At 40.0% G+C, this 22,215-nt stretch overlaps 1 protein-coding gene across 3 annotated transcripts in view; it reads left to right on the forward strand.

The window, feature by feature from the left end:
• TMEM241 (transmembrane protein 241) overlaps positions 1-17,225 on the forward strand; it is a 55,635-nt gene extending 38,410 nt beyond the window's left edge. For 2 of the 3 annotated variants that reach the window (XM_056485728.1, XM_056485727.1), the window contains exons 14-15: positions 13,082-13,146; positions 16,532-17,225. In XM_056485728.1, the coding sequence (XP_056341703.1) occupies positions 13,082-13,146; positions 16,532-16,592 (126 nt within the window). In that variant the 3' untranslated portion in view covers positions 16,593-17,225. The remainder of the gene's footprint in view (positions 1-13,081; positions 13,147-16,531) is intronic. The other variant, XR_008839947.1, reaches the window with a different exon arrangement.
• The last annotated feature ends 4,990 nt before the right edge of the window (positions 17,226-22,215 follow it).

Consider the following 22,215-nt stretch of genomic DNA (forward strand, 5'->3'; position numbering starts at 1 on the left):
ATGTAGAAGATTCCATAGCTAGCTAAGGCTGGGTTTCCAAAATCAAGAAAGATATAGCCACATTCTTCTGCTTTGCTGGTTCTCTGTTCTTTTCAGAATGTGCCCTGTTGATTTTTAAATACCTTCATGGGTGAAATGTCTCCAGGCTGTCTCACTGACCTCAGTGATAGGCACTGGGTGTCACACTTCAGGTGGCTTCCTTCAGAAACTTCAGCTGCTGCTCTCTCAAACAGGTCTCTGTGTCTTTCTCCTCCTCCCCAGCTCATACCAACTCTTTGCCAAACCTCAAGTGCATTCATTTCTCTGTCCAACTCTGTACACCTGTTTAAAGATCAGATTTTGACTTTGAACAAAAGTCAGCAAACAGCCATAGAGCTCTAGGGAAAGCAGACTAAATGAATTATGTTCTGGCTTCAGACAACCTCAGGAGATGACTGTGGGCTGCTCTTGACCTATACACAGCAAGCAGAGAGAGGAAGAGGGCAGAGTTTAGGTTTCTGTCCATGCATGTTGCTGTGGATGGCTGCTCTAAGGGGACAGAGGGGAATGGGTCAGCCTTGCAGAGGCTTCCCCAACTCTTTTTGGAGGAAATGGGGGGCTGAGAGTGTAGTCAGCTATAGTCACTTTTGTCCCATGCATGGGACACACAGAGACTGCTGAGGCCCACAGTGTGTAACCTTGTGACATTGCTCATAAAAGGCATTGCTCAAAACTGATCAGCTGTATAAATGTTTTTTAAAAAACATTTTTTCAAGTATCTCATTTTTTAAAGTTTCTGAAGGAATATTTTGACCTTTTGTAGCATTTAGTGGTTAGAAAGCCCTGGAAAGGCTGTCATTTTTAAATGGAAAAATAAAACCTTGAAAACCAATTCTTCCTTGCAGTCCTTAGCATAATAATAGTAATAATAGCATGTCACTTTCTTTCCATTACATCATTACTAAAACAGCAGAAACACACCAAAGAATGGCAATGCAGAGACTGTGCCTCTGTTATTATTGTTGGGTAGTATGGAAAGGGGTCAGTAGGAGGGTTTAGTTATCTTCTCTGGGAATTGTTTGTTTATGAATTAGGTTTTCCCAAAGGAGCTGTGAGATGGGAAATACAATAGGAAATGGACTTTATACATGCATAGAAATACCAAAACTCTAAGTGTCATCTGGGAGAAAGGCTGATGGAAACTTGCTATTTTTGCTAACAGATTTTTTTAAAAAACCTTGATTATGCATTCCAAAGTTTCCTATGCTATTTTGATACTGCTGATATCCTCCACAGAGTTCTGAATTAGTCATGACAGAAAAATGTTATACATCTCATAATGTTAACAAGAAGCATAGGCACTTCAGGTGTGTCTATGGATTTTAACAAGAGAAAATTGCATTGCATTTCTTTTCACTCAAATATTCCCCGTAAACTGGGCATCCTCGTTGGTTCTCACAGCCCCCTGGAGCCCTTTCAGCAACATTTGGGCTTTCCATACATAAGAAAAGCAGCATGACAAGGTCTGTTCTCTTACAGCAGTCACACTGGGGGCAAGGAGGGGTTTGAAGATGCACTCAAGAAAGACACAGATCTTGTACTGACAACAGCCTCAGTCTGCAGTGTTCAGCATTAGACCTTAGACAATCCAGCATGGGAAGAGCAATCCTTGAGGATGTGTGCAGCATCCCACTCAACAGCAAAGGGCTCCAGATGTGATCAGTCTTGGGCTAGTCCCCACCTGGGTCTTTGGGCCACTTATGGCAGTGGCTTCAGAGTGCACAGCTGGGGGGGTGTTCACCCTGAGGCCAAGGTGTAAAAGTTTGTAGCTGGATTCCCAGGTTGCTCAGAGGGCACTCACTGCTCTCAGGCTCCTGGTCTGTTTTGTGAAGGTGTTATCTACCCACCTCTATCTGCTGGAACCAGCTTTTTCTTTTCTCCTGGATGCCAGCTGAGCCTCTGCTGTGCTGCTGTTGTGGAGGTCATGGTTCACCTGTGAAGAGCTTGGAAGTGCATCCTCTCCTGCAAGGCAGTTATAATAAACCATTCCTGACTGATGCCCACTCGTGGACATCCGGCACTTGGGAAGAAGATAAGCACAGGCAGATGCTGAGCTCATTCCTTCCCAAGGAGCCAGCTCCTTTCTTGCCAGATATACATAGCAAACTGTCAGTTTGGCTGTTAAACTCACCACTTAAGTGTGACAATGAAAATCATGGTTGTTTCATCTGAGTTATCTTCATGATCTCATGAGATGAAGAATAACTTGGAGTGCCAGAAGGCTAGCTCTTGCTGAGTTTAACATAAAATGAAGTGTATTTTATTGTGGTATTTTGCAGCAGCAGAGGGTTAGTACAGCTGAGTGCTGCCCAAAACTGAAAATCAATACCTCTCAAAACAGATAGAAAAAGTAATTTTTTTACACAGTGTACCATATTACTGATAAGTAAAATTCAGTGTCTCAAACAGAAGATAATACTGAGACTGAGTAAAAGTAAAGAGAGGTATATAATTTTTACAGGCTTGGAGCAGCTTAAAAGGTTCTAGGAACTGAACAGTTTCAGAAATAGTAGATGTTATATGGAAAATTTTCTAGGACAGAAAGGGAAATATTAATAAGCTGCACGCCCTGAGATGTACATTTTGTATCAACCAAGGTCAAGATACAAATATCTGTTTTTCTCTGATGTGCACATTGATGCCAGACTTGCTGCATTAGAGGAGAATAATACATTCTCCCAAATTTTCTGCCATCATCCAGTACTTGATTAAACTTTATCATAGTCCAATCCAGTTTTTGTCTGTGATCCTAGCAGATAGAATGTTTTGCAGTTGTTGTTGTTGTTGCTTTGAAATGCTTATTCCATTACACAAATATTTAATAATTCATTAAATATGAACAAGATGATGAATCACATTGCCTTGTCAGCTTCTGAACTTAGAGGTTTCAGGCTAGAAGCTAAATGTCAGGAGCCATTTAAGGCCTTTGCAGTAATGAGGCAGTATATAAGCAAAAGAGATTCCTTGACAGGCTGAAAAGATACAGGAAAAGTACAGTTAAGCATCATAATGCATGAAGCATCTACAGGAAACAGGGGATGTTGGGTCTTAAGTTTGGTGAAATAGTGAGAATGGGCAAAATGCTTCTTTGGAAATTCAAAGAAAATCAAATTTATTTGGTATAAAGGAGCCTTCTTGTGTCCCCCATTAAATTACTTTTGTTGTCCTTACTTGACAAAGCCTCAGCTGCCTGGATTGTGCCTCTTTGTTTGCAAAACTGATCTGAACAGATGCTGTTAGTCTGGTGCATGTGCACACACCTGTTTGAATCATGATTGATTATGTTTCCATATCAGCAAAGCAGGCCTAGGGACAGTGGTTACAAGAATTGTGCAGGCTGTTCCCTTTGTGTCCTTAGAACTGGAACTCTGGAAGTAACAACAGTATCTGGATTACAGATGGGCACATTTAAGAGAAATGTTTAAAATATGAGCAGGGATCCTGTAAAAGTTGGGTTCTGTACTATAGCCACTTTATAGGCTGAAGATTGGTATCACTGCTCCAGCTTTTAGTTTTAGAAGGGGTAATGGAAGTTTTGGCCATAATTTCCAACAGTAGATGGCAAATGATTCTTCTTTTGGCTTTGTCTTTGATCAGAAAGTCTGACCTTTAGGTCTGAGTGAAGGTAGTGTGAAGTGGCTACTTGTTGTTCAGAAAGAAATCACTGCCATAATTTTCAACCCAATGTGGTATTTTCCAAGGAGCAAAGAGTTTTGATTTTCTTTAAATATCTCATTTTTTTTGAGGAAAGCAGAATAAGTTCTAATGTGCTTTCAATAGTTCAGTCCTATCTCATCAGTCATGTATGTTTATGTATTTCTGTGGTGTGTATATATATATATATATTACATGTTATATATAAATGCATATAGATATACATGTTTGTACATTGGTAGATGTAGGTCTTGCTGAAAAGGAAGAATCTTGTCTTGCCTTGTTCCTCTTTGATCATTGTAAATATGACCATGATATCCTGTTTCTCATAAGAGGAGAATTTTCTTACATAGATTCTCTTAATTACACTCCATAATGCACATATCCTTTTTTCCTTACTGTACTTTAACACTGTAAAATGTTTCTGCAACATAAAATAATCATCATATCTTTGTGGTGGCTGTTGTAAAGTTTAAAAAAGAGACCAAGAGTGGAGAGACAAGAAATTAAAGGCCAAGAGTCAAAATGGCTCTCTGAGAGCTATACCTAAAGTCTTGGAATGGCTGAGATCCGTGAGACAGGTGTCACATACCTCAAAGAGGTGAAGGCAGAGGATCCTCTAGAAGTGATTCAAAGGCAAGAAATCCAACCTTAATGCTTCATTTTCTCCTGCAGCCAAACTGCTGATGAGATGTTGTGTAAGCACAACAGCTTGGCCACTTTTGTCTTATATGGAATTAAACGATGACGAAGTTAGACAGTGGTTCAGCAGTTCTTTTGATATTCACATGATGCTCAGGGTAAAAAACCAGCTACTGTAGCATCTTAATCTGAAAGGATTGTACATTAATCATATATTAATGTGGTAAGACAGGATGCTCAATGACTTAAAGGGAGGTTTAAGGATGCAACCACCTGTTGGTCCCACCTTTCATGTGCAGGATCAGCATCATGGTTTTATTGGTTATCAAATCCTGGAAGCAAAAAGAACTTACAGAAAACAGCACTGAAAAAAATCTTCATAAATGTTATAGAAAGTAGAGGATGCATACCTAATTCTTTAAATACTGCAAGTGCATATCTGTACCTAGCCACACAGCAGAGAATTATCTTCCCTCTAAACACATACTAGGGCTAATTAAGAAATCTACTTTCTCATACCAGTCAAAAAGCTAATATATATAAATACTCATCTGCAGTACAGAGATTATTGGTTTTGGTATTTGTAATGTAAAAAAGAGAAACCATCCTAAAATATCTGATGATTTTTCTAGAGGCAAGCATTCGTTCTGCTTTTGTTGTGAAAATATTTTTGAGGGCAAGTTGCTGATTGTGTGTCATTTGATCTACCCTCTCCATCTGATTTTAGTATGTTCTACATTTTAAATGTAACATGTAGGTGATTTTAAGCTTTGTCAGTATCTACTGCTATGAAAACCAGACTCATTTACACTAGAACTAAGTTTTATCATTATCATTATGCATTTTACTGCTAAGGCATGTTGAAACCCTTGCTGCTTTTGTGTCACAATACAGTGAATTAATTGTGTTCTTAATCCCTGGAATTTACCATTGCTGTTATAATGCTTGAAAAAAAAAAAAAAAAAAAAAAAAAAGAAGAAGAAGAAAGATAAAATAGAAAAAAAAAAAAAAAAGGGCAGAAGAGAGCCACCAATACCTCCTTTGAGAAAAAAGAAGCTTTAGAGAAAATGGAGATGAGTGCAGGCATTTAGGCAAATATGAAATAAACATTCTCAAAGAAATTCATAGCAGCAGAAGAAACTTCTGTGTGGCTGGATCAAAGCTGTGTGGATCATGAAGTCACTGACTGTCACCGTTGCCATGGTGCCGCTGTTGCCATGGTGCCAGCATCACCAGGTTGTCCTTTAAGGAGCAGCTTGTATTTCAGAAGGGTTAAAGGGTTTTCTTCCTTCAGAAGAGCTGAGCAGAGCCCTCCTAGGAGCAATGTGCACCTAAGTATGCTGTAATGCACAAACTCCTTGTGTTGTCTGTGGTTTCACAGACTGACAGTCTCCAGTGAAGTCTGCCAGGGGATGAAATCCCTCAGGGCTTGTCTGCCCTTCGGTCAGGTGAGGGTAACAGCAGATGTGCTGAGTTAGTGTTAAGCTAATGGGGAGAATTGAGAGCAAAGCCTGTTTTGCTTTCCCCTTTTCTCCAATCTATTTCACTTTGAATTATTTCTTTCCCTTGTTTGAGCTCCTCAGCTTTTCAGGCAGGATCACAGCATTGCTGTTTCTTTTGGGAAGAGCCATTAGTTTAGTGGTTCAAGGTTAAAGCTTCATTATCTTTCCTTGGAAAAAGTTGTGTGGCTGATTGTCAGTGGATTTATTAGTAATGCTTCTTCAGGGGCTGCATTATCACCTGAAGCCCTTACATTAAGCAGCAAATTTTGTCTTGCCTTTTGATTGGTAACAACAGACCCTCAGAACAAAGTTGAAAAGTCTCAGACTTTGTTTCACTGTGTTGATCGATACAACTAAATTATTATCTAGGGAGAGGAGACTTTAAAGGAGAGCTGGTCAGAGGAATTTTGCCTGAATTTGCTGTATCTTTTTTAATCAGAGATTGACCTTGGCATTGTAAAAATGGTTTGCAAAGAGCCTTTGACCTTCTAATGATTTCACTGAAACTTTTGTTATTGCAATAGGCAATATAATTGAAAGCTTCCAGGGAAGTTTTTATTTCTGTGGTAGATCATCCCCAAAGTTGACCTAAATTAAATAGCTACTTTGATTTTGGTCTGTTTCTGCATGCAGGATTCATTCAGACATTTAATTCTGCTTACAATGGAGGACATCTCCTGTGCACAGCATCTGCAGCTGTTAACGGTGCTTTATTTTGTTTGATGACCTTAGAAAAAAAATAGGGCTTTTTTCTACACACTTTGTATTTGTTTTTTTCCCTGTCCTAGTTGCCAGTAACCCAGTCAGACTTGACATTAGTTCTAGTTCCATCCTCTCTTTCTTGTGAGGGAGGATATGTACCGTGTTTGTCATCTTTAGCAGGGATTTTTGCTGCCAACTAATGGCAGATTTCCAGTGACAGTACCAGCCTTGTACAATCAGTGAGCTTACAGGTGGTCATTGGTGCCTCTCCTTGCTCATTGCTGACTTTCTGCAGTTTGAAACCTCACAGTCAGCACCTGCTCTATAAAAATCTCCCAAGTCTGGGTTATTTCAAAAAGACTTGTCAGTACATGCTGGACCACTTCAGTCGGGGTTTGGGCAGCAGAGATCCCAGTCCCTCAGTGTTCTTCCATCTATTTGGCTGTTCCAGTCAATGCCTTCATCTGTCCATCTGGTTCTGTAGCTGCTGCATGTCTGTGATTGAATGTATTCTTGCTAAGGTGCAGAGAATTTACCCATCTGGCAATGTTTCATTGTCTTAAACTTGGATGAAGAAAAGCAGAGGAGAGCGAGAAGGAAATGATTTGTAAACCACCTGAGATGAAAAATGTATGTGAACAAAGACAAATGGCAGTAAAAGCTTGGAAAGTTCATATGAATTAATGAATACAGACGATAGCATTAAAATATTGGTTGTTGTTTTTTTTCTATTCTGAAGATTTTTGGGGTTTTTTGACATATTTCCATTCCTGGCATAACATTTTGTATGCACATGTAACATATGCTTACTCTGAAGAAAACATAACTACAAAAGAGATGTAACTCTGAAATATGGGAAATTATTTCAGTTGCTCTTCCTCAAGAAAAAAAAAAGTATTCTTATTTATGTTTGCCTGCTGTAATTTTTATCTTTGTGGTAGTACTGGATTATCTTGATGTAGCTGTTTTCAGTGGCACTAACAATGATCCATTTCCCTGGTGATTTTTGATGATTATCTTAGCAGCTGGTTAAACCATGCAGAAGAGGGACAAAACAAATATTATGTCTATAAAAAGCTTGATATTACTTCAATTCCAACAGTAGAATGAAAACAAAGGTTACGTATATCAGAATCTTTTTCCTGATGTTTTGAGAAGATGACCTGATGGTAAATAGAATGATTTATTTTGAACAGTGAGTGAACTTGATGAGCTGTTTCAAAACACTCTCTTTGGAAAAAAATATGCTTTTCTGTAAGGACAGAGGTTTTGGCAGTTTGGGGGAGTGAAGTTACAAGGATTGGCTCTGTGTACACAAACTAAAAAAAACTTTTGTAAAGTATTCTGTGTTCACTTCACAGTGAGAACTATGACATTTAATTTCTTAGCAGTTTAAAAGTTTCAGAGAAAACATAGTTTTATATGGAATGTACAAGTAGAGTTGTAATATTAACAAATCATGGTCATGTCAGGACCAAATCCCCACCATATCTTTCCATTCCAGATAGAAAGATTAAATCAGAATCTAAATTTTGAAAATGTCCTCATCTGTGTTCTTGGCTATATAAACAACATGTTCCTGAACAACTCAGAAATGCTAGATATTCAAAATCTGCAGCCAGCTTCTACAGCCTGAAAATCTTTCTCTGAAGTGATTGTAAAGTCAGGGATGAAAGAGATCCAGGATAGTTTGGTCAAGAACGACACATTTATCTTGCCAGTGATGTCTGGTTTGAACTGATTGAGGCTGGACACTCCAGGGGCTGTGGTATAACCACAGCCTGGAGAAGGCAAGGCAGCAAAGAATGCAGAGTTCCACATTCCTCTATCTCCCAGGATCCAAATTTGTGCTTTGCCAAAGACCAGGAACCCTTAGGATGCCATCTCCTGTCTTCAAGCCACATATCAGACTTATCAGAGTTTTCTCATTTATATGCTCAAGAAAAACATCTAACAGCTCAATAGTTATCTTGCCTGTTCTTAGGGTCTACAGCAAGAAGTGTTATAGTCTTTATTTTTTATTTTGTTATCTGTAAACTAAATTAATCTCTTATTCTAAAATAAATCCCATTCCCTCTCCCCCCACCTCCACATTTTCTTAGAAAATTTATGAGACAAATTTTACTTTCTTTTTTGGAATTTTTTTCTTATCTGACTATAAAGTGATAGGGAGAAAGGGAGAAATCATTCATGTCACAAGTTGTGCAGTGGTCTCTCTATCCAAGTTCCTTGGGAACCCTTTAAAGCCAGTACTAATTGTGCCTCCCTCCACTTGAGAATCACTAAGCAGATTTAGAAAAAGTGAATGCATCACAGCACATTTTTTCCTGTGCCTACCTTTTTCCTGTGCAAAGGTGATTTTGTGTACTGAACCTGTCCCTAATGCACAACAACTTCTTCCATACATTGGGATATTTCTGCTTCATGGATCTTAGTCTGTTACCCAGCATTTCCATGATGCCATTGTTTTTTTAGTTACCAGTGATTCAACCTGGTAAGGGGCAAACTCTGGAGATCTGGAATTGAATGAATCTCTTTGGATCCTGAAGTTGAGTGCTGTGTTGTCCTTGATAGGAGCTTGTTACATGTAAATGGCAATGTACGTAGTGTGTGGAATGTTTTATGGCACCTGAGCCTGTGTCTGGTTCCCAGAATAATGGGGATGCCTGAAGTTTTCTCCTTTTATAAGGGAACCTGAATTTGGGAATCTCCTGTAACCAATAAGTTTGAAACCTCTAACTGGCTGAGTTGCTGTTTTTTTCTCCTGGTTCCTGTTTAGCCCTTGTACTAGAGTATTTATGTGAAGAATACCAGAATATTTGTGTTTTGTTTCCTGACTATTCGATCCCAATCTCGACCTCATCCCAGATAAGTATCCATTACAAGGATACACATATTTCCTGCCATGCTGGTACACATTGTAAAGAGCTAGAACTGGTTTTGGTTGAGGTACCAAGTACAGTTTGAAATGCCAAGGTTTTTGATAATTTTTAAAACTACTTGTGAATAACTCAGTGTTTGGAACTACAGAAATAGCTGGAATCAAGGAAGATAGGTGTTAATAAAGTGTTCTGTTAAAATGGGTCTTATTTTCATTGTACAATGGAATGACACAATAAACTTAGACTGATTTATTTTAAGTAACAATCTTGAGGGCAGGTGGTTTTGTTTTGTTTTGATTTGATTTGATTTGATTTTTCATGCAAGGAAGGATTTGATATGATTTCTCAGGAAAAGTCTCAGCTCACATGGAAATGTTTTGTTAAGTTACGCCACGCTTGAATTTTTTTCCTAATCATGGAAAGCTGTGTCAGAATTTCATAAGAAAATTTTAGGGTATGAATGTTTTTAAAGAAGCTTTTGTAATACTGACTGGTCACAGTTCCTTTAAAAGCAGGCAGAGTCCATGGAGCTATTCATGTTTCCAGAATAGTTGGTGTTCAACCTTCCAGCCTGTATAATTTGATAGAATTAGTGACTGTATGTCAAAATCTTGGGGAGCTTTGTTCAAAATAGGCATATTATAGCTAATTAAAATTTTCCTTTCCACCTCTTAGTTTTAAAGATTCAGCATCAAAATATATTTGGAAATCATTAACTTTAGTTTGCCCTTTAATTTGCTTTCTTTTGTCTTGAAAGCTCATTCCTTTTACTAAAGCATCTGCATGTCTAGGAGGACAACTGTGACCTTTAAAGTGAAGAAAGAGTGATGACTGCACTTAGCTTGTTGTGAATTTATTTTGTTGGGTTTTTTTGGTTTTTTTGAAGGCCATTCAGAACATCAGTGTAGGTGGGGGGATTTTTTCAAAGTAAATGTGCACTTAAAACACTTCAGATAATACTGAAAGGTACTTAAAGGAAAATTACCTTCTCTCCTGTGTACCTAGGATTTAGATTCTTCCCCTGGAACAAATTAAATTGTTAGCTTCTCTGAAAATGTGTTTTTCATGTTTAAACATATTCTTCTTTTAGATAAACCATCAAAGGTAGACATTTTAGCAACGTGTTTTCCTTTTGGTTTGTTTGTGATTTGTTTTTTCTTTCCTTACACACACTTACTTCATGCGCTCTTCCAACCCACATTTTGTTTGTCTTTGGCACTGAGAGACTCTTACATAATTTCTCAAAAATACAACAGTGTTCAGCTATAATAGCCCAAAAGGCTACAGCCTGCATTTTTGCAGAGGTTTGGGATGATCACAGTAGAATGGTGTATTGTTTCTGATAGGGCCTGTTTTTGGAGGTTTCTTGAATGCCTGTTTCTCTGCTCTTGGCCTCTTCTCAAGTTTCTAATAAACAGAACTCAACAAGGGAGTGGGTGACACAACTTTAGTTTGTGCCACTTCTGAAATACAGCACTTCAGTTTCTTTGAGGAGTCGAGCTTAAGGAAAAGAACGCTCTGTACGTACCACAGCTGCCATCCTTCCTTAGTGTCTGTTTACATGGTCAGTAATTGGTACTGTATATTTTTGTGTAAGAAGTTAGCATTAACCTAAAATAAGCTCAGTACAGTTAATTCCACAAGCATTCACACCAGAGTAAATGAGAAATGGCTCCTTGTAGGTCAGTGCATCTGCTGCACTGCTTGTAAGGGAAGAACCCAGCCCTCCAGAACAAAATGCAAATGAATTTTACAGCACTGTTTTTGAACTAATGGATATTTGAAGCTGGCTTTTAGGTAAAGTGCATGAAAGATTTAGCTCCTGAATAGTTAACTTTCACTGTTTGGAGTAGGTGTCAGCTCTCTCTGGCTGCAAATGACTATGAGACAGGCCACTGAACATGCACAGTTCCAATATTATCTTGAGTTTTGAAGCATAACTCCCTGTGACTTGTCCTTATCCTGTCAGTCTCTTTGGGTATATATGTTAAGTTAAACGTTTGCTTACATGTATAGATACAAGGCTATAGGAGTAGATACATATCTTTGGTTTTCCCTAGGAGTTGGAGCTCACTTTTTCTGTTGGCTCAGAGCTGTACAGCTTTGCCTGTGTTGTACACTGCTGTGGCTGCCAGTGTAAAAACACTTAAGTCAGATGAAGTTTGTATCAGGAGGTGTGTCTGTGGGTATTGGTACCAGCAATTTGGTTGCTGAGCAGGGATGGAGTGGGTCTGCAGTCATGTGTTATCCTGCCTGGATCAAGCCCATCTCCTGCCTCATTTCCTCTGACAAGGGCCTGGGCTATAGGCACGTGAGAACAGTCATGGTGTGAGTTATGAGAATGTCTAGGAAGAAAGAAGCCACCTGCACACCTGAATCTCCCTAAAGTAGAAAACCTCCCCAAAGAGGCCAGGGGAGGTACTCCTTGTGTAGTCCCCACTGCACACCTTTGCTCCTGTGCCATTGCAGAGTCTCACTGTTGCATTTAGATTGTTGCCCCCTCTCCACCCAACTTATAGTGGGGGCTGGAGAGAGGACACAACCTTCTCTTCTTCACCTGCCACTCCTGCATGTGATCCTGCACTGATTGCACTCCAGGCAGATTCAGAGCCTGCCTTTTAAAATGTGGCTATAACAAATATAGCAGGTATTGACTAACACCCTCTTAGTCCAAGCTCTGCTGCACAGAATCCACTCTGAAATGGCATTTGCTTCCCTACTGCACATGTAGTAATGCTTTAATGAGTAATAGATTACAGAATGAAGTTTCTGCTGTCTCCCCTGGGAGTCAACTAGGCAAACAATAATTAGGAAATCTTAGCTGATAATTGTTTAAATGTTTTGTTTCTTAATTTCATCTTTTTCCTTGGGCAATTTTGTATTAACTGAAATAGTTCCTTTCATTCCTCAGTGCTTGTGTTTCCCAAGTTTTTGTAAACCACTACCAAGTCTTCTTTCCCACAGGCATTGCTTATCCTAACTGTTGACTGAAAATCAATCCCCCCATCTAATGACTGTCACTGTTCTTTGAACTCTTTCCATTTTACATTATCCATCTGGCAGCAGAACATCCCAAACTGCACGCAGGCTGCAGATGTGGTAGCTCCATGGCTGCTGAGGCAGGGATCTGTTACAAACCAGTGTATGTCAGGATCTAGCTGTTTCTGGGATCAGTACTTGGAAAGTATAAAGTAATTTGTCTCTTGTTTCTCTGCCCAGGACACCTGGGGGTAATGAGAGATTTGTAGCATAAACCTACTGAGGTTGTGTTGTTTTCCTTAACCCTGTACCCTGTTCATTTTTGCTTGCTTTTTATGCATTTCAAGCTCTCCTTCTCCTCAGAAATATAAGGCTTTTCAAACCTGGGATCCAACTGTTCTCCTCAGTCTGCTGTTGGAAAATAAAAGCCAGCAGGATTCTAGGCAAGGCCAGCCAGGATATGTAACAAGGGATCCCCTGCTCTGGTTCCCTTCTCTGTCTCTTCTGTCCTGGGTCTGTTTGAGTCAAAGTGTGGTGTGTAACTGTCATGCTATCTTCTCCAACTAAAAGAAGAAGATACCACTGCACACATGGAAATTAAATTTCAGCAAAAGTATTTCAGTTTTCATTTGTGATACCACAAGTTTACAAAGTGTTTTTTCCTTCTTTTCAATTTAACAGGTTATCACTGCTAGCCTATCGCCGTTCTTCTTTGTCATGACTGCCAATGTACTAACAATTTCTTGGTAAGTGCCTACATGAGCTTTTTGCTTAACAGTAAAGATGAATTTTCACACAGTGCTTCATGTGGAAATACTTTAAAATGTCAAGTTCTATTCCTGTTAGTATTATTTTGAATGTAAAGAGAACCAGGTGTGCAATGATGGATGCAGTACAGCAATAGAAGAGTATTTCTTCTGCCTCTGTGGGAGAACATGGACATTTTAGACATTAAGTCTCACCACAATTCACTTGGCATGTTTTACAGTGAGGCAAATGGATCCAATAGGCAAATAAATGAACCATTCAAAGTCATGCTGCAATTTAGTAGCAGAACTGGAAGTAGAACACAGGACTCAAGGTTTGCAGACAGCACCTTTTTAACCAAGAGGATGCATTCAAGTTTCTCTAACATACTGTGCACTGTGTATGCATAAAATTAAACTGAAGAAAAATAATAATAAAATTTTTTTCCAGAGCTGTATCTGGACTTTTTAATGTGTGGCCATGCATTACAAATGACCTAACCTGAATTTTTTAGCTAGTAATATAAAGGACTGGAGTGCAAACTCCTTTGGTCAAATGCAGTGTTTTTGATCTATGTTTAGCACACAGTGAAAGGGAATCTCAGAGCATGGCTGCTGCTCTTAAATGCTTCTGCCATGCAAATGACTTTTCAGTATGGGGTTTGGCATGTGTCTCTGAGGACAGATTTGTTAATGGAAATAAAAATCTACTTACTTTTGAAAAGCTTTAAGCTTCCTTTTTCTTCTTGATTCGTGATTCATTCAGTTTGATTGCCATCCTAAAGATGGAGCTCTGCACTGAATGGAATTAGCATATCCTTTCCTCAGGTGTGATAAGAGCCTTAGAGAAAGAAGGATCTCCATTTCAGACTGGCCTCATTTACTTATGTGTGAATATGCATTCCTATCTGTATTTTAGGCACATGTAATCTCAAATACTAAAGTAAGTTCTGCATATTTTTTTTTAGCTCTATGAAATATGTGCTGCCTGTGCATGTCAGAGATTTAACCAATATCAATGCACCTACAACACTCCTAGTCTAGGCCGTCAACTTGCTGCTCTTCACCATGTTTTACATGTGTTTGTGCAGGTCTGTCATGTGTGTGCTGGAGGCAGGCTTTGATTATACATCTGTATTCATTGACATGTGCACTAAAAATGAATGTATACTTTGTTAAAGTGAGCACATGAACCTGTAAAGTTGCACACATGCCACCTGCCCTATATGGACTGCAACTTCTATACATGATGAACACATTTGCATGTTCAAAAGAAAATTTGGGCCACTGTTACACTTTGTCATAATTTGAAAAGAAAACTATTTCTTTTATTTATTTATTTTTAAAATTTTAGTTCTGTTAGTGCTTGTGCATTGACATTGACAGTGCCTTGACTTATCAGCAAAGCTCTGGAAATAGTTTGTTGGATGTTAGCAGCTGCAAGGCACTCATGAGAACATTAATCACTGAGGATTTTAGTGCTGCTCCAGTGTGGTCATGGACAATATCATATGTTAATTTTTGAACTATGGGCAAGTGTAGTTAGCTGTCACCCCATTATAAACAGAAGCTGGAGGATTTGCCAGATGGGAAAATGAAGGTAAAAATCAGGGGCTGGCATTTAGATGTGGTTTTTGCTGTGCTTCATCTTGGAGATTTAACAATGGTTTCCATTTGCCTACTAATTTGGACATGCATGGATCCCACGATTTCAAATCCTTCAGAAAGGGATTCTTATTCTCTGATGTAAGACATGATATTAAAGAACAGCTCAGGTGCAGGCATCTTTTTAGAGCAAGGCTGAGCAGTTTATTATCTTTTGTATGCAATTGCCAGTCTAATTTTTGAAATGGTATGTCAGAGATAGATTTATTTTTGAATGTCTCTGTTAAAAATTTAGAAGACAACACAGCTATAGAAACAGGAAAAAAAATTCTAAGGCTCTATCAATTTTAGGTCTTCCATATGTAGTGTTTTGGGTGTTTTTTTCTTTTAGGATAAAGAATATATTATCCAACCTTAGCTTCCTAAGGAATTAATACATAGGGTATGCTTACAACTGAAGCTGAAATAAGACATGGGGGTTAACCCTCACCAGAAAAAAAGCACTCAGAAGTTGTTACCAATTGCAGATGACCAGATTCTGTGGTTTAGACCCTTCTTGAAAAGCTTGCAGCCTTTTGCTCCTTGTCAGTAATTCCACACCAAAGCAATTCTGTCTCACCCGGGCACCATCACAGACTGTCTGCAGCACCTACTTTCCAGGGCTGCTTACTGTGTAATTGTAAGATGTTGTGCTGTGGTTATACAATATTTTTTTCCTCTCTGGAACAAGGGCAATTATGTGGTTTTTAAAGCAGCTCACCAAAGCTAAGATTTAACTGAATGTAATGCTATTAGACCAAAGAGCCTTCAGCTTTATGGGCTTTTTTTTTTCCAAGAAAAAAAAAGAGTACTCTTAGAAACGAACTTAACAGAAGTTTGTTTTGTTTATAAAGTTCAGTAAGGAGCTTTTCTGTTTCATAAGCTAATTAAGCCATGGGGCTAAGATGAAAGGTCAGTACACTTAGCTTTGCACTGTTATAAAAGGGGAGAAGAGTCAGCATCCAAGCATATTCCTGTCAGTTGTGAGAGATAAGAAAGGACACTTGGGGATTATTAACTATTGCATGCAGTGAGTGGGTTGATAGCATATTTCAGTGAAGGTTTTTGCAAAACCATTCATCCTGACTTGGAGCCCTGCTCCTAGGCTAACTCTTGGGGAGCAACCTTAGTGCCACAGCTGTGCTGTGAGCAGCACAGGAAAGAATTGCTTGGGTCCAAGAATTGCTTGGTGCCTCTTTGGCTGGGGCAGCTCCTTTCACCTCACCAAGAGGCAAACACAGGAGCTTCTACTGGCCTCATTATGCCAATGGGATCACCCAGCACAAAAAGGTTTTCCCAGATTTCACCCTGCCCACAAAATCGAGGCTTTACATCTCCTCCTCATGTTGTTAAATGGCAAATTTCCAGGACAGAACACAAACAGAAATTGCAAGAGGGAAATCATTAGGCTAATAAGGTTCAAACTCTCTTGTCTTCCTTTCCTATTCTTGATAGTGTAGGAGTCTGCAGCTATTCTTGTAACTTGGGGCAACCTCCTCCATTTAGATTCCCATCTATGCATTTTTACTGAATACCACCAGCCCTAAAACACAGGAAAGGTAGTTTCTGTCGAGATCATTTAAATAAGATATTTTGGGATTCAGAATTTTTTCTAGCAAGAAAAATGAAAAAATCACCTGGGTTACTGTCTCTAGGTTAGAATGTGTTTAGATAAAATAGCTTTTTGTATCAAGTCGGAGGACTTGCATGATGCTAAATTTGTGATTTACTTTGTTTACAGCCTTGTGATTGGTGGAATTGGAGAAGCATTGCTTGTTTACACTGAAAGGACAGGCACATAAAGAGGAACCAGCTGGAAAAGAGCTAACTTGCAGCCTAGAGACACTACCACAAAAAAAAAAAAAGCTTCAGCAGGAATGAAGAAGTGCAACCAAACATGAGGAAAAGGATCTATTATTTTTTTTAATTAAGAAAAGAACCTATGCTATTAATAGTGCTGGTAAGGGAGCAGTATAGTTGGCAAAGATGGTAAGGAGCCTTTGCCTGAAAGCACAAGACAAACTATACCAGATTGATGTGCTAAAGGAATAACTGCACTGTCTCATGCTGATGGCTCTGTGTGAGCACCACTCAGTAGCAGCTTCCTGCACAGGGAACTAAACTCAGGAAAAGCAGCATTCCCCACTGGATGCCCCCAGTCTTTTTCTTTTTTTTTTTGTTTGAAGCAGACAGCAGGTCATACCAAACAATGTCAGACCCCAGATCATGCCATAAATGCAGGATCTGGAAGGATGGATTTTGCCTCCAACTGTTCTGTAAGCAGCAAACTGCCACACACAGGTCTCTAGTCATGTTGTCTGAACTGGCACAGGGACTGAGGCCAAGGGGCTTGTGGAGATAATCCCCTTCTGGAACTGTGGCAGTTTGACAGCTTTGCAGAAAGGGAAAATCAGCAATAAATCTCAATATCTGTAGTGATTGCTCTTTGTGAATTTTTTTCTCTCCCATTCACTGAGGTTTCTCTTGAACTCTGCCAATTTTTGTCAGCTGGAGGGGGTGGAGGGACACATACTGTTCCCAGCAGTGGTTTGTCTCCTAAATTACTGCAAGAGGAAACAAAGAACATGAACCTTGAATGAATGTCATAAAGAGTGCAAGGAAATTAATCTCAAGAGTTCTTAAAATAATTTCACTTCTGGTTGCTTAATGGCTGTTAGAAATTAGTCTTGATATATTAAAGCCTGCAATCTATGTGAAAGTAATATGAAATGATGAGTTTATATTGTGGGGAAGGTCTACATGGTAAAAGGAATTTGATAACAAATCTTCAATGAGGAGAGGGACTTGTCTCACATGATGTTAGGTATGTAAAGTGTAGTCCCTTAACTTAAGTTGACCAAAATTTTCTTCAGAGTCAGTGGAAAGAGGGTTGCCCTCACAGAGAAGATTCTTCTTGAATGGATTGCTGGGTTAGGAAGTGCATATCTCTCTGTCTATAGAAACTGGGTGACTAGTCTAGACAAGACACATGGTTTCTATAAGGCTACAGTTACCAGAGGCATATCTGCTTCAATCTAACAAATTCCACCAGATGGTTTAAAAATATGGCTACATTTTAATTTCCAATAAAACACCATAGGTCAACAAAGAAGGTAAATTTTACAAATGTTTGCAGTCAGTTTCTATGACTGGAGAATTTTAGATAGAGATTAGGTGGTTTTCAGAAAAAAAAAATGCTTCAAAGAGAAGCTTATAAGAGAAGTACTCTGGTCTATATTGTGCCTAAGCTTATCTTAGTTTATCACATAAGGGCATGTTGCCTCTGTATGTTGGGTCCTACCCTGGCTTGAGTTTGGCACAAGCCATTTTTTTGCCAGATGGTAAAACTCAGGTTTGGGAAGAAAGGGGGAAGAGAGGGACAAGCCTGAAAAAAGAAATGATTGAACTTGAGCACTAGTCCTGAAGCCACAGGAGCCACAAGTGAAGCTGGGCCCACACTCACACCCAGTGAGCCATGACACAGCCAGCCATGGATCCTCGTGGCATTCCAGGCTGCAGATTCAGACAGTGCTGGGAGTGATGGCTGCAGCATTCTGGCTTTCCCCAGACAACTCTCTCTGCCAGCCAGTTGTGGCAATACAGTAGGATCCTTGCTGTGCCACCTTTCTGCTGACTGTGAAGTGAATAGTGACCCTGGGAGACCTCCTGGAAGAGTCCCTGTGATTGCTGAGGTTTTGCAATCGTAGCTGGAACCTTTGCTGTGGGAAAAGCTCACTGTGTACCTCTCTTCTTGCATAACTTTCAAGGATAGGCTGCAGTCTGGGTTTTTTTTCCTTCCTCTATCTTGCCTATGCTGTTTATAGGAATTTACCAAAGCAGAACATTTGCTTTCTTGCTGGTGGTCTCAGTGGAAAGGCAGAGGCCAAAGCAGCAGCCAGGTTTGCTGTAGCACTATGATAGAGGCATCTTGGTGTGGCTGCAGGAAGCTTGCAACAGGCTTATATGTTATCTGTGCTCTGGGGGTATTCAGTCCCTCCTGATACTGCATTAGTATCCCCCTACACAGTAAGGCAACTGCTTTTTTATTTAACTTACATGTGTTAATCAACACTGAACTGTTTAACCTTTGCTTGCATTTTTTGTGCCTTAGTGCAATGTGCTTGCATTTCTGAGACTCTGCTTGAGGTAAGTGAAAAGTGCAGGTTTAAACTGATTGCTGCATAAGCAAATCAAAGAACCACAGTTAGCAGTGGAGTTCCTCTGTCAAACACAACTAGTTCAGTATCTTCTGAGCCAGCCCTCCCTGCTTCAGGTGAGGGTGACCTCTGCAGAGCAGCATGAGGCTCATCAGCCTTGCTGGGAATAGAGCTCAGTGGCCTTCAGAATCCATCTTTGCATACTTGGAGTTGTCTTAAGGTGCTGAAGATATATGTTGGCTTCCTTCTTGCTCAGGCTGTGGCAGAGGGAGCAGCAGAACCAGGCTCCAGTGTGGCACCTGCCTCAGGGAGTGCTGTGAGCCAAGGGCTGGCTCAGTGCTGCTCACAGTGAGGTGTGGAAGGGTCAGCCCTGTGGTAGGGCAGGAGGTGGTGGGGGGAGCCCCTGGGAGGTTTCTGGCTGTTGGAACAAGTGGTGCCTTTGTTAACACGTGTGCTGGGTTGGGGATGCCAGCCAGGAATTGGTGACCAGAAGCCCTGAGGTGGCATCTCAGCTGCCAGTGCAGAGCAGGTCATACAAACCCAAAGGTCAGCTGTGGGAGGGCACCAAGAAGACCCTGGCTCCCCACCACTGCCCTTGGGAAGGTGTATGTTCCCACCAGTGGCACCCAAGGGAGCAGAGACACAGAGCTGGTTGGGCTCCCTGGTCCCCACAGCCCTGGGTGAGCAGAGGAGAAATGTGGGCAGATCAGGCACTACTGGCTGCTTGCAGAGGTTGGGGACAGGAGGGAATGGAGCAGAACAAACCTGGTGATTTCCTGAGAAAGCAGTGCCCTGTTCTTTCATTCAGCTCCCCTGCAGAAGGAGGGATGCTGCATAATAAAGAGCACACTTCAGAGTTGTTAAAGTGATCTTCAAAGCAGGAAACCTCACAAGTTCGAGCTTAAAATGGATCTTGCAAGACTAGTGAACAGTTATGTTAGGTAATTTAGAGCAGGAGTATGCAAAGATGGACCATTTATATCTAACTGACCTTTTTTCCAGTCAGTCAAAAATACAAAGTGCTGAACACACAGCTCTGAGGAAGGAGGAGCTCCTTTAGGCTGCAGAGAAGCAATGACACCAATTAATGTCTTATTGCAAAGCAGTGGGTCTGAAGCTCAGCTGATACAAAAGACTCCAGATTTATCAGTATCCATCATTTAAGGAATTTACTGTTCTTGGGTGGTCAACACATGAGCCTAGAGAGAAAAATTGGAGTGTGCTGTCCTTTCTGAGAGGCAGCAGGTGCTGGAGGCTGTGCCATCATGCCCTTTTCACATCTACTAGTTTTGATCAAACCACTGACAGAGATGGTCCTGAATCATGCCATACCTTTTTGATCCTACCTTGCTTACACTTACTTTCTAAGTGTCTTTCTTCTTACAAAGTAATTGGGACAAGGCTTGAATTATCCACTGCAGTGGCATGAGTCATGCATGTCACTGGCTTCATCATAAAGAGCATCTGCTTAAAGCCAAGTGCCATCAAAAGAAGACTTGAAGAGTAAAGCTGCTGGATATGGACTACAAGTGGATTACAAAAATGCAGGCCACAGGGATTCTGTTTTGAAACAATTTTCTGGATCTGGCAGCTGTAACATAGCTTCCAGCAGAAAATGTTATTAAATTAATTAAATGAACCTGATACTTAACACTGAAGTGAATCTGTTGTTGCTTATTGCTACGTTGTGTTGGCAGAGAATCTATGCCAGTCTTTCAACAGAAGCTGTAAATCTGCAGAGCAAGTGATCCTAGCAAAAAGCAACAGGAAAACCTTTAAAATTATTTTTAAAAGAAGCTCTGGACTGGATCTGGTAAAGTATTTGGTAATTGGTAGAGTTCTGATTTACCATTACTCTTTGTAACACCTTTGTCTGAGTTGGTGGATGAGTGTATATATATATGTATATATATACACATATTTATTTATTTATTTATTTATTTATTTATTTATTTATTTATTTATTATTTATATACATATGTTCTTGTTTCCCACCCTCAAATAAGAAGATTGAAAAAATTCAAGAAATGTGATGTCAACATAGCACATGATTTGAAAAGGATGTTTTATTAAGCATTGTAGGAAAGTTAGTTGCTGGAAGCTTTACTGAGTACAGAGGAAAGCTTTCCTCCATCTCTTGTAAATTAAAGGAGATGGTGGGTTGAAGAAAACTCCATGGCAAATTTGCCTTGCCCAGAGCTGAATGAACAGCTTTCAAACAGATCATCTGCTACTGTGAACCAGGCAACAGGCTCAGTGTGAAACTTTAATCCTGTTCCAGAGGATAGACACAGGGACAGGCTCATTTGGTTTGAAAAGAAGGCGTGGGTGAGGGGAAGGAGATTGAGGGCAGGACTGAAAAAAATTGAGGCTGAAATACTTCTGTACAAGGAGATAAAATAGGATGAGATTTGCTTCTGAAAATGTGTTTCTTATTCATAAGTTTGGGAGGTGGGGGCTGGGGCTTTTCTTTGTGGGCTTGTTGTTTTGCTTTTTTTTAAATTAGGGTGTATTACAAATACATGGCTGTTTAGTCCCAAAAAGGAATTAGAGGAGCCTATGAAGATTGTGTAACTATTTCCATATTATTTGCCTGGTTTGAGAAGCTTAACCCTTTTTAAACTGAAGTGTCATTGTGTAAGCCTTGATTTCTTCTAGAAAATGGTTTTTGTAATTATGCTGGTAAAAAAGTTGGGCACTCTTCTTGATCACCAAGATGGGGAACCTACCCCCTCTTTAGTATCTGTGATGGGAAGGAGTCACACTACCCTTCTACTTATTAATAATTGCCTTGGCTTCCATAGTAGGTGGGAGTAGCCAGCCTGCATGTTAAATTCTTGGATTGATGGCATACAAAACCCCTTTGGAAGCCACACTGGGAGCATGACTAGTAAATTTTATCTTTTGTTCTGTCATGAAGATTTGAAGATGTGTAGCTCAGGAGTTGTTCAGCTGTGAACTTGCTACCCATATAGAGAAAGTTTCATATAGAAGAATATCACAAATGGGTGTGAGGCAATGGGTGAAATCCCATAACTGCACTCACAAATGTGGCTGTGGGAGACCCTGTGGCTGCTTGAGCTTTTCTGCTTCCTGTTTGCCATCAGCAGTCTCATACCTTTCGTGATAAATACCTCCTTGAGAGGGAGGAAAACTTGCACATTCATAGGTGAGGCTGGTGAAGAAGTGGCTACTCTACCCTAAGATTTGTGTTGGTACAAGTACTTGAGGGCCAGTACAGCTTGGGAATCAAAGGCCAGGCCCATTT

The sequence above is a fragment of the Oenanthe melanoleuca genome, chromosome 2 (assembly GCF_029582105.1).
Source record: "Oenanthe melanoleuca isolate GR-GAL-2019-014 chromosome 2, OMel1.0, whole genome shotgun sequence".
Taxonomy (NCBI): Eukaryota; Metazoa; Chordata; class Aves; order Passeriformes; family Muscicapidae; genus Oenanthe; species Oenanthe melanoleuca.